Source organism: Macrosteles quadrilineatus, unplaced genomic scaffold, assembly GCF_028750875.1.
Source record: "Macrosteles quadrilineatus isolate MER2022 unplaced genomic scaffold, UCM_ALF_1.0 Scaffold_9__3_contigs__length_116548681, whole genome shotgun sequence".
Lineage (NCBI taxonomy): Eukaryota > Metazoa > Arthropoda > Insecta > Hemiptera > Cicadellidae > Macrosteles > Macrosteles quadrilineatus.
The window spans coordinates 94,557,422-94,569,444 of NW_026542602.1; the positions used below are offsets into that span (position 1 = coordinate 94,557,422).

The window sequence follows — 12,023 nt, forward strand, 5'->3', positions numbered from 1 at the left end:
GATTCAATAATTCCATTTCTCATAAGGTTAACATGGGAAACTCCAGAGCCACTGGGGCGGAGCCCGAAAGGATTTTTGAAATAAGAATATGCCTATATGTTAATCGGGAATGTGAGCTATCATCATGCCAAATTTCAGCCCAATCCGACCAGTATTTTTCGAGTTTACTTTTCCCATACACACATACACACATACAGCAACCACCTCTTTTTTATAATAGTATTATAATTATAATAGTATAGAAGATCACGTTATTGATTGATTTTTAAAGTGAGTTATTTAAAATGCCTTAATATTTAAGCTAACAAATGTTTATTTGAGAAATGGATACTCTTTTTTATTTTAAAATGGTTCTCCTTTTTCATTTCCTGTAATATAACTAGTTATTTAATGCCAGCATGTTACTTGAGAACTCGTGCACATAAATTTAAAATCTGTAATTTTCAATAGATATTATGAGTCCTGAACGGCAGGTGTGATTATCATTGTAGAAAGAAACAATATTTTAGATATATAATTTTTGTGTCTTTCGGTCAGATTATTCGTGGATTTTTGGGGTTGGTATATGGCAACATTGGCAACTGGGCTGATTTTTTTCTAGATGCTGTACAGTTTCGCAGCCAGTGGGCACTCTGGTCTTGCACTGATACAAGAACATGAATTATTTGTACACATTCATTGTATAATACTACTGAAATTATAACAAAATATGATGTGTTGCTAGCCCAGTGGTGATATTTCGGACTCAGTTTCTAACACATCTAGAAAGATGTGATGGGCTTAGCCAGCTTTCCCTTCAAAGCGTTTGCGAGTCCTCAATTTAAAAATCCTACTGGCGCAGACACTAAAAAATTCAAAGAAATTTATTCAATTTAATTGGCCAAAAAATCAGGGACGTTGTTAGTTTGCCAGTCATCTGAAGGGTGGACGCGGATGCTCAGTTTCCACCCCCACCGACTGAAACCCTTTGGGCTCTTCTAATGACGGCGTGGTTGTTGACAGGTCCAATATATATACGCAGACTGCTCTCGCAGGATCAGTCTGCTCTTCGCCATGATCGCCCTCCTCATCCTCGCCGTCGCGGCTGTCGCAGACTCCCAGTTCTTCCCTCCTCCTCCTTTCTCGGCCCCCGCTCCCTTCGCACCAAGCTTCGCATCTCCTAGCTTTGCCGCACCCCCTCCCCCACAACCCGCTTTTAACTCGTTTGCCCAACCCGCCCCCGCCTTCAGCTCTTTCCCAGCCGCTGCCCCATCCTTCGCTCAACCTAAGATCAGCATCGTTCAGAGGAACTACCAGCAGGATGACCGCGGACAGTTCACAAACTCGTAAGTTTTTTTAGGTTAACGACAGTGTTTTGTTTGTGTTTCCACGCCATTTACATGTTTTACGTTTTTTTTAATGGTATGGTCAAACCCTGCTCGTATTACTACATGATGTTGACCTGTAGTCATATATAAGAACTAATTGATAGCCTAATGGCAAAATGCATCGGGGTCCAGAAACGATTTCACTTGGAATTGAGCATTTGCAGACCACTGGTGTCTTTGGGTAAAATAGGATGGTCGAATTTATCTGCCGTACTATAAAAATTAAGATTTTTATAAATAGGGTTTGTTTTCTGTTGAAAAGTTTAAGTTTAGCTCTAATGATTAACTTAGAAACATTTAACAGTTTTTTTTTTTCATAACGAGTGTAGCTCAAATAGTCTTAGTGCAGTTCAAAAACAAACAATACCGCGAATTCAAATTATTCTAAATCACACTAAAAGTTATAGAGACGTTTTTGAGTACATCAAAGTACTTAAAACGTCAGTACAGCTTCTTTAACAATTCTGAAATATGTCACGCAAATTTACCGTTTAAAAAACTATACTGTACTCTTTTGAGGCTAAATAATATACACGTGCACTTACTTTTGCTGACAAACCTTTTTTTAACTGTTAATACGTATTTTAAGTCACTTTGGTTAGCTTTAATTAATAACTCTGATCAAAATCAATGTTCAAAATATATGTTGTTTGGATTGAAATTAAATTTGTTGAAAGTTGTAGCTGAAAGTAATGAACTGAGCTGTATTAACTAGGCTAATCTATATATTAATTTGAAACTGTTTTTCTTTGTCATAGCTATTTTGAGAGAACGGCTGGGTGTAGAAACTCGGTAGAGGTGTCTAAAGAAAGGTCTTGGTCTGTAGATGAGCCATCAAAAGAGAAACATGGTGAATTCCCTTGGGGCTCTGCCCCAGTGGCCTTTAAATTCCCATCCCATGTTATTCTTATGGAGGAAAACGGGGTTTTTGTCACAGCTAATTTGAGAGAACGGCTGGGCGTAGAAACTTGGTAGGGGTCTCTAAAGAAAGGTCTTGGTCTGTAGATGAGCCATCAAAAGAGGAACGAGGTAAATTCCCATGGGGCTCTGCCCAGAAGCCTTTAAAGTTGCTTCTTCAGATTTGTTTACATTACGACCATATGCATAATTCTACCCTACTTTTGAATGAAACAGCTGTTAATATTTAAATTGTGATTTATTGAATTTGTCAAAATGAAGTAGCCTACAGTATTTGCAATGGGTTTTTCTGATTTTAAATTGGATTTTCTTCTGCATCGTGTCTTTTTTTAATGTTCTATTACCAAATCAGTGGAAAATCCTAATATCACAGTAACTCTTGATATTCTTTGGCGTATTGCATCTGTAGACGAAACTTGGGTTGGTGAAATTATTACAATGGAAAAAAGCGAGAAATCCTGGACAATTTGATACAGGCTAAAAATAAAACTGAATTAACAATATGCTACATTTCTTGAGCAATCATTGAAATAACCGATTTGCAAACAATGGAAACATAGAAAAAGTCATAGAACACAACCAAGTAGAAGAAAAGAAATAATGTTTTTTTTGTTCATTTTCAATTGTTATTATAGACAACCTAATGCGGCTATGAGAGGGAAAAATTTGTAGAAACACTAAAAAACAAGATCAGCTTTTTGAGAAAAGATAAGATATTTACAAAAGATTTTGATTATATCTAACTGTTGTGTAGATCGTGAGTATTTCCATAATCTTCGTGAGTCGCCCTTAATGCTTCGCAATTGCTCGAATTCGAGCAACAGGTACACTAGTCTAATCTTTAAAAGAAAACACATAAATTATACTAAGCACGAGAATAACTCGAGGAATACATTTGTTTCATATTACTTCTGTATATCCTATTCATACCTTGTTGATATTATATGTTAATGACAACAATGATTGGTGCAAACCTAAGATTTATTTTTAGGTATGTCAAGTCCATAATTTTATATTTAACGAATGAATAGTTTATCTTGCGGCTAATACGATTGATTCGCAAATTGATTATTTTACAAAACGCATTTAATTAATTCACACTAATTTGGAGATAATATGTTACGGGATCTATAGCATTTTTTAATAGGCTATATGAAAAACGTACCTAAACACTTTACTTTCTAATTTTAATTTTTTTATTTTGTTTACGTTTGAATTTTGAGACCAGCACTAGCCTCCATGATCAACAACATATGTTTTTGCTATCAATTGAATCAATGAACTTGATCAATCCATTATTTTATTTTATCAGGTGGTTTCTTTAAAGAAAACTTAGTCCTCTGAAGATCTCCCTCCAAAACTACCTCTTCTCTCACTCCCGATCTCTCTGTTACAGGTACACTCAGACAGACGGTGCCAACTTCCAGGAGACCGGGGAGCTCCGCCCAACCAACGACCGCTTGGACAACGTCATCGTCAAGAAGGGTTCCTTCAGATACACCTCCCCGGAGGGTATCCCTGTGGAGATCTCTTACGTAGCTGACGAGAATGGGTTCCGCCCCGTTGGCTCTGTCATCCCCGTCTCTGTCCATAGCGTTGCCCCGTCCTTCAAGTAGTCATATTTAATTAAATGTAATTTATAAATATTGTATTCCTTAACCCACTTTCTTTTGTTTTAATTAGCTCTTAGATTAAAAGATTCACGGCTACACTTCATAAAAGGTACCGGGTGTCCGAAAAAGAACTGAAACATTTTAAAGGCGAATACTGATACCAAATAAGCGACTATGTATCATGTTTTATATATGTATTTAAAGCTTAAATTCTCAAGTTTTATTAGAAACTTAGTATCACTCGATATGAGCACCATTAGTGATCCGGCATAAATTTAAGTGAAATTTGACATCTTCTCAGGTTTTGGTCAGTATTTCAGGGGATATAAACGGTGCTATTCAATGTGACATGTTGTGGGAGTATGTTTTCCCATCGTTGGGTGACATTGAGATGGGGAATGGCCCTGACTATTTTCAACAGGATGGAGTCCCACCACACTACAGTTTGCGTGTGCGAGAAGCGCTTCATACTCGTTTCGACGATCGGTGGATCGGCGGGGAAGGGCCCATCCAATGGCCTCCAAGGAGTCCAGATATGACTTCTCTGGACTTTTCCTTTGGGGGGTGGGAAAGAATGATGTCTACTCAGTGCAGATTCGGGATCTGAATCACCTCCAACAGAGAAAAGTCGCATGTGTTGTTGCAACATTCCCTGAAGTACTGACCGATACCTGGGAAGTGGTAAAATTTCGCTCAGATTTATGCCGGGCCACTAATGGTGCTCATATTGAGTTATACTAAGTTTCTAATAAAACTTGAGAATTTAGGCTAAACTTTAAACACATATATAAAACATTAAACATGGTCTCTTATTTGGTATCAGTATTTGCATTTCAATTGCTTCAGTTCTTTTTCGGACACCCGGTACTATGAACTGTAAATTTCTTTGTTTTCCAAGTGAGTTGTTGACGTTGGAACTAAGCTGACGTTTTGGTCTCGATACAGATACCATCATCAGGGCAGTGTGTCGGGTAGTCTCACACTGTGAGAGGTACGGGGATCGTTACACGGCGCCTCCACCAATTTGTCATGATTATACTTTGGGTGACCGGGGGCGTGTTAAATAATAAAAATACTTTGGTGAGAGGTAAAAAAACGTTTAATCAGCATTCAAATAATCATTGACCATGTTAATAAATTGAGTAACAAAATTAGTAATACAAAGAGTAATAAAATTAGTTATAGGATGGATAATAAAATGATTACAGGCTCTACATAAGTAAGCAAATACACGCTAATAATTATAATTCTTCTTGACACGTTCTAATAACAAAAAAGGAAATTAATAGTTACTATTTTTATTTAATAGAAATTATAAATGAAATTAATTATGATAAGAAATGATTAGGATTAATACCAATCAATCATTGACTTGAAAAGTTTGGTTAAATATAACCAGGGCAATCAAAATTTTTAAAGTATGAATATTAATAAAGTAGTCGCCTTCAAAAAAAACCGGCGACAGGCGAAGTGTCCCCTGAGACAATCTGGGGCCCTGTGAATACCTTCTCTGCTTTCGGTCAATTAAAACCTCAGTCTCTCCAAGGTACTAATGCTGAGTCTACGGGTTCAATGGCTCGATCGATTGAGGAGGATACGTGTCATCAAGGATTCTGTCTACTAAATCCCAATGTTCTGACACTGGTATATGAATTGTGAAACCAATTTACCAAGTCTTTTACTATTGAAATATAATCCCAAGATTTTGAAAATAATGTTGGTGACTACCCGTCACAGCAGCAACAGAGCTCACCTGATTAGGGACGTGACATGGTTCTGATCTGAAATCATGATAGATTTATCAGCTCCTAGTCGTATAAAGGCTTAAATAAATATATAACATGAATAAAATCCATAACCGTGTCTTTAGTAACCTCTGCTACATCTAATATTGAATTGACTATTGAAAATGGGACAACATGTTGGTAAATCAGGGTGAGAAAAAAATCATAACATTTAATGGTAAACCAAAAGAGGGAATTGTTCACTCTAAATTCTTAACTAAAATGAATTAATTAAATTAAATGAAAAAGTTAGTACTCTATTGAATTAAAAATGCTAATTTTTGTCATCGCACACTATGTACAATGGTTTACTCCAGTATTTCCATTACAATTGACTTTAGTAGACTCATAGTTAATATTTGTACTTGTATTTGTAGCAATAGCCTTTTCGAAGTCTTTTGGGTGGAACATTTTTACAAATACCATTTATAACCAGGAAAAATATGTGCATTTTTTAATTCAGTTGATAAATAAAATCAAATGATATAACTCAAATTCCAAAAGGTGAATTAACCCCCTACGACTTTCTCACTTTCATTAAAACATTATTTTTTTATTTGTTATTAGATTCAACCCAACCGTATTCAAGATAGAGCCGTCCAAATATTGACCTATTATATTTTCCTACAGTAACCCGACAAAGTGGGCTTCCTTGCACAGTTTATAGTACCGAAAGCCTTACTTTGGCGCACACCAGTATTCCAACAAAACAACACAAAACAGCGTGATTTTATTATGCACATAATCCGTGTACGCTTGAAAATAAGTTGACAACACTTAAATATATTACGACTACGATCAACTGGTGCAGCGTTTCCCTTTTCGTTCAATGTTTGGATTTAACCTAACCTAAAAACGTGTTGTACAGTGTTTGAAAGATTAATTATTGATATGATTTATATTAACTGTAAAAAAAATAATGTGTAACACGAGTGCAAACTGCCTTAGCTGCACTCAAAAACTTTCCACACTTGCCTACGGCTCGTGCGTAAACATTTCTCTCGCGTGCAGCAAAGTACCACTTCGCCCACTAGTTATACAAATAACTTTGTATTGTAACAAATTGAGTTTTTGAAGCTACGACTCCCCAATACTAAAATGAACAAGTTAAGATGGTAAAAATATTCAACTAACGAATTGTGTTCTACTTTGGGGTTTTTTAGAACATGACGCTGGAGTCATCAGTCATAATAATGTAATTGTAGTCTTTTAATACGTTTCCTCAAAGAAACAAGCACCCCCATAAACCATATACTTAAAATGTTCGTAATGACGAATTACCTTTCGCAAAACTATCCATTGTTTCATAAATTGCCCTTTAAGATCATAATTCCTTTCTAAGGGGAACTTTCCATATTGTTTGTATTACTGCATTCTGTCTTGTTTATTTTAGCTTAATTTAACCCAATAAACTAGTACCTTTGACTATTCTAGTACCCTCTGGTGAGATGGTCCCGACCTTAATTTATTTTCTGGGCTAAAATTGTTTACATTGGATGGGAAGTTTATAATGGTTAAAGGCTCCTTTCAAACCTCCCATTGTACAAATGTAATTAAATAACCGTAATGTTTAAATGGATAGTTCAGTACCTAATCAATTAAAAAAATATTTTAGCAATACAAGACCATGAAGAAGACCCGGGCCCTATTTACTTTTTCGTTTTGATGTTCCAGAGGCCAAAAACGCCATCCGTTCAAATTCAAATACATTCAAATAAATTCAAATACAGGGTGTTCATAAAGGAACGTCACAAACTTTAGGGGCTGATAGTACTAATCAATCTAAACAAAAATTTTCATGTTAGCATAGGTAAAAAAAAATTCGTTTAGCCACTAGCCACCATTTTGTATTTTTTACAAAACAATACATATCTCAAGAATTACTTAGGCTACAGAAACCAAACTATTAAACGATACCAAGTGAAAAAATATCATGATTTTTAGAGGTAAAACGAGGCAAACCTGACTAGCTTAGCCTTATTTTACCCCATTTTAAAACTAAAAATCTTGATATTTCAGCTATTTTTTATCCGATACTTTGAACATGGTATCGTTTGTTAGGGAATTAATAACACGTTATTTATTTATATATCAATAACACCCCCAACTCACCTCGCATTTATGTTTATATATATGTGTGTGTGGTAGGTTTATACGTTTGTACAAAATTTCATCGAAATCGGGTAATTTTTGCTCGAATTATCTTGCTAACGGACACATGTACAATATATATCAATTAGCACGATAAATCGAGCAAAAATTATTCGATTTCGATTAAATTTGGTACAAATGTGTAATCCAACGTTTTTAGGATCGAGTTCACGAACCAGCTTGATCGGACCATGGGATCTAGAGGTAAAAATTTGGTTTTCTCATTTTTGACCTTCAAACTTAAAATTTCCCAATTTCTCTCCAAACTACTTTGAAAAGCTTAAAAAAATAATTTTTCCTACAGTCACCCGACAAAGTTGGCTTCCTTGTACTGTTTATAGTACAGAAAGCAGCTAATTTCTGCATATTTATACTTTGCCGTACGGTTTATACTTTGCCGCACATCAGGATTCCAACGAAACAACACAGAACAGCGTGGTTCTATTATGCACGAAATCCATGTACGCTTGGAAATAGGTTGGCAACACTTAAAGATTATAATACTATGAGCAGCTGATTGACTATTATAACTACAATTTAACTTTCATTATCGTCATTTCGTGTTTATCGTTTTGGTATTTCTGAACTTTCTGGACTTTTCTTTTAAAAGTTTTTAAAACATTCCTACGATCTTAATAAACAAGAAAATACCTTCAAAGCATTTTTTTAGGCGCGGAAACCACTTCAAATTACAAAAACATTCGGAACTATATTCTCAAAAGTGGAGCACATTTCTTGCCGAGGAAAAATAGCGGAGTGATACGGAGCGGGGGGGGGGGGGGTAGCGGATTTTTATCCCCCTGGAATTTTACCCCCTGGGCAAACGTGACGTCACAAACCAGGGGGTAAAATTCCGGCCGCGAACTTTTGAGTTTCGCGACATCAGCTCGATGGATTAAACGCGGAATTAAACATATATTTTCACGGTTGTGAGTTTAATCAGAACACATCAAATTATAAAAACCTAGAATGTACGGCCCGGATTTTTACCCCCGGAATTTTACCCCCGGAATTTTACCCCCCAGATTTCTACCCCCGGATTATAACCCCCGGAATTTTACCCCCCCGGATTTTTACCCCCGGAATTTTACCCCCTGGCCAGATATATAAATTAGTGAAAATGATTATTAATTATCTTCATTCAGTTTTTATTTAATAGTAAACATTTTATTATTAAGTAGCCTATCTTTAATTTATTTGTAACATTAACTAATCGATTAGGTTTTTATTTTTAATTTTGAGATTCGAGTATCAGGATTCGATCTTTAAAACCAACTGTTGGTTAGTATGATCAAAATAAAACAGCGAATTCTGTTTACTTAGTTGAGATTACAAAATAAATAAATAAAGATAGGCTACTAAATAATGAAATGTTTACAATTAATTAAAAACAGAAATAAGAAAATCAATCATTCAATTTCTAAAATGGGCTAGGGGGTAAAATTCCGGGGGGTAAAAATCTGGCCCGTATATCTTCAGTTGTCTAAACGCTAGTTATATGGACAGGGGGTAAAATTCCGGTTTTTATCGCTAATCTAATTAATCACGCTCTGACTATTTTCATTAGACTTCCAAATCCGCGGGGGTAAAATTCCGGCCGCAAACAACTTTTTGGCCACTCTGGTTACTACGTCATAGTGACGTCAGCTTTGCCCGGGGGGTAAAATTCCAGGGGGATAAAATTCCGGTGACCCGGAGCGGGTACTACTTTCTCTAGGGCACCATTTGTGTTGCCAGCTGAACCTAAAATCGTGTTGTATAGTGTTTGAAAGACTTATTATTTATATGCTTTATAGTGACTGTAGGAAAAATATAATGTGTAACACGAGTGCAAAAGGCCTTTGCCCACTAGTTACACAAATAACTATAGTATTTTGAAGTGTTTTGTACGGTTTTTAGTTACGGTTATTAGTTATTCTCATTTAATTTTTTATAGAGAATAACTGTTAACTGTTGTAGTTTGCTTGTTTAAGGCGATATTATGATCAAACTTGGCAAATTTATTTATTTTACACCAAGCTATTAATATTTTACTAAAGAACACACTTTTTTACCCTCCCTGTAGCAGCAAACCAAGGTACTTGTTATTCCTTATGTTATTGAAATAGGTTGAATTGAAAATCAAATCAGGCAAATGGAAATTAGTTGAGTCTGCAGGGTTGCTGCGGCGGGAGTTTTTATTTATAGTTTGTTTTTTTAATTTTTCTCTACGTTATCTTGTGATTCTCAATATGGATGTTTACATTACAATAATGTTATTAATTTGATTCTGCCTCACAGTTTAGTGTAAATGCAGAAGAGATTAATTAAAATTAGCAAGAAAGTACGGTTGAGATTTGACTGTATAATTTCTATGGTAAGTGTGTGTACCTGGATTTTACAGTAAATTTAGTGACCTACAGTATTCCCTTAAGTATTCTTGTCCCGTTGCGAAGCACGTGCAGAACAACAAGTAAATATAAAACAAGGAACTCGACATTTTGGCGAAAACGTTAAGCCGCACACCAAACATCCGCATACAGTCTACTCTTGGCAGTCCAAAAATTCGATGAATAAAAAAAAGGTTCGATAATTCAAAATAAAAGCTCTGTCATTAGATAATCTCTTGATAATTTAAATGTCACCATGTATTACTGAATCTGTAGGAGTCGGTGATACATCCTTAGAGTAATACATTTGTTTCTATCCCACGTCGACTGGGGGCAGCGCGGCGAGGCGCGGTACGCAGTTACCATGCGCAGTTACATTAAACTAGCCTACATGTAAAGAAGTATAACCATGGCAAAAATGTTGCTCGGATTCCACTATAAACTGTAGGTCCCTTAGTTGCCATTAGCTGTATAGGCTATTAATTAACAGTTGTGTCTAAGGAATAAGTTACTAACAAGACTACAAGAACGTGCCACTCATCCTAGTAATAAAATAATAATGAAGTAATAAAAAGTCCGGCGGAATTTATTTAAGGCTGTGTGGTGTGGCGGGTCTGAGTGTACGATATGCCTTTACTTATATTTCGTATATATCACAAGAATTGTCTGTCATATTTAAAATCATTCAATGTAATAAACCTTCCTGCAACTGTTAGTTAGCAAATAGTTTAGTTAGTTTTAGGTTAAGGAAAGAATGTGCGAGTTTCCAGCGGAACTTAATAATTGAACTAGCCTTATATTAGCTGATAAACTGGGGTCCGAAACATAACAATTTTACTTATTTTCTTTCAACTCTTGAACATCATTGGTCCGTTACTTTGCCACACTTGTGCTGTAAAGTAAGTAAACAATGCGGCACAAAGTGGATCTTTTCGATACTGAAAATTGAATTGAAAAGGCATGTTAAAAAAACTGTTGTAGGTAAAAGATTTTAGGATGTGATTTTTAAAAACCAACCAAAACTTGCTGGGTTTATAGGTCTGCTGCATGTGGGCATTTAAATTACACATCAAGGGGGTTTGTCTGCCATACGCGCGTGTTTAGAATGCTTTTCCAGTTTATAAATCAAACAAAAAAGCACTTGCGGGCATTTAAAGTGTGAATATGAATGTTATGATAAAACTTTAAAACGAACTAAGCCTTAATGTTTATTATACACTGATAAGAGGTTCGTTATTTTTTTGATGTTTCAGCATTGTCTTTCTTTAGCACCAATGTAGTCAATAGGCAAAGTTACGCAATTTATGATACTCGCTTAGAGTAACATTTTTGTAATATCATATAACATTATTGTACCAGAAATACGTTAAGATAGGTTTCACCTATTCAGCGACGTTAATCAACCCACCTTTCAAGGGGTGTTTAGGGGGGACAAGCAGTCATATCCTTAAGTTTAAAGTTCCACGTAAAAAATAGACAAAGTTAAGTAAAGTGTTTAACTGCTAAACAATGTCCAAACAACGGGTTTGGATGCACGTTTACTATAAAGTCCTTGGACAGTAAACATGTAAAATATACCCACTTGTGTCACTCAATTTCATCGATCCTTTCCAAACTCAAAAATCTAGTTAGGTGTGAATTTTCTTTTATGTGTCCTAATCTATGTTTTTGATACTTCTCGCTTTAGGACGGGTTCAGATTCCAGCTACAAATACGTTATTGCAACTTGTGTTATTTTCCCATAAACACCATAAAATAACAACATAATCGGATTTTGGAGAAAAGCTGGTTTTGATCAAAATTAATCTGTTATGGTCCTTA

General features: G+C 35.6%; 1 protein-coding gene across 1 annotated transcript; it reads left to right on the forward strand.

Annotated features, from left to right (window-relative positions):
• The first annotated feature begins 455 nt into the window (after positions 1-455).
• Positions 456-3,901, forward strand: LOC129003640 (larval cuticle protein 1-like). Its single transcript, XM_054431938.1, has 3 exons — positions 456-473; positions 1,003-1,325; positions 3,682-3,901. Exons 1-3 carry the CDS (start codon positions 456-458, stop codon positions 3,899-3,901), a joined length of 561 nt encoding a protein of 186 aa, XP_054287913.1.
• The last annotated feature ends 8,122 nt before the right edge of the window (positions 3,902-12,023 follow it).

Bases quoted from the DNA above. Each gene is read 5' to 3' on its own strand.
- LOC129003640 (XM_054431938.1), top strand. The intron at 1,326-3,681 runs GTAAGTTTTTTT...TCTCTGTTACAG, and splicing joins CGCGGACAGTTCACAAACTC to GTACACTCAGACAGACGGTG.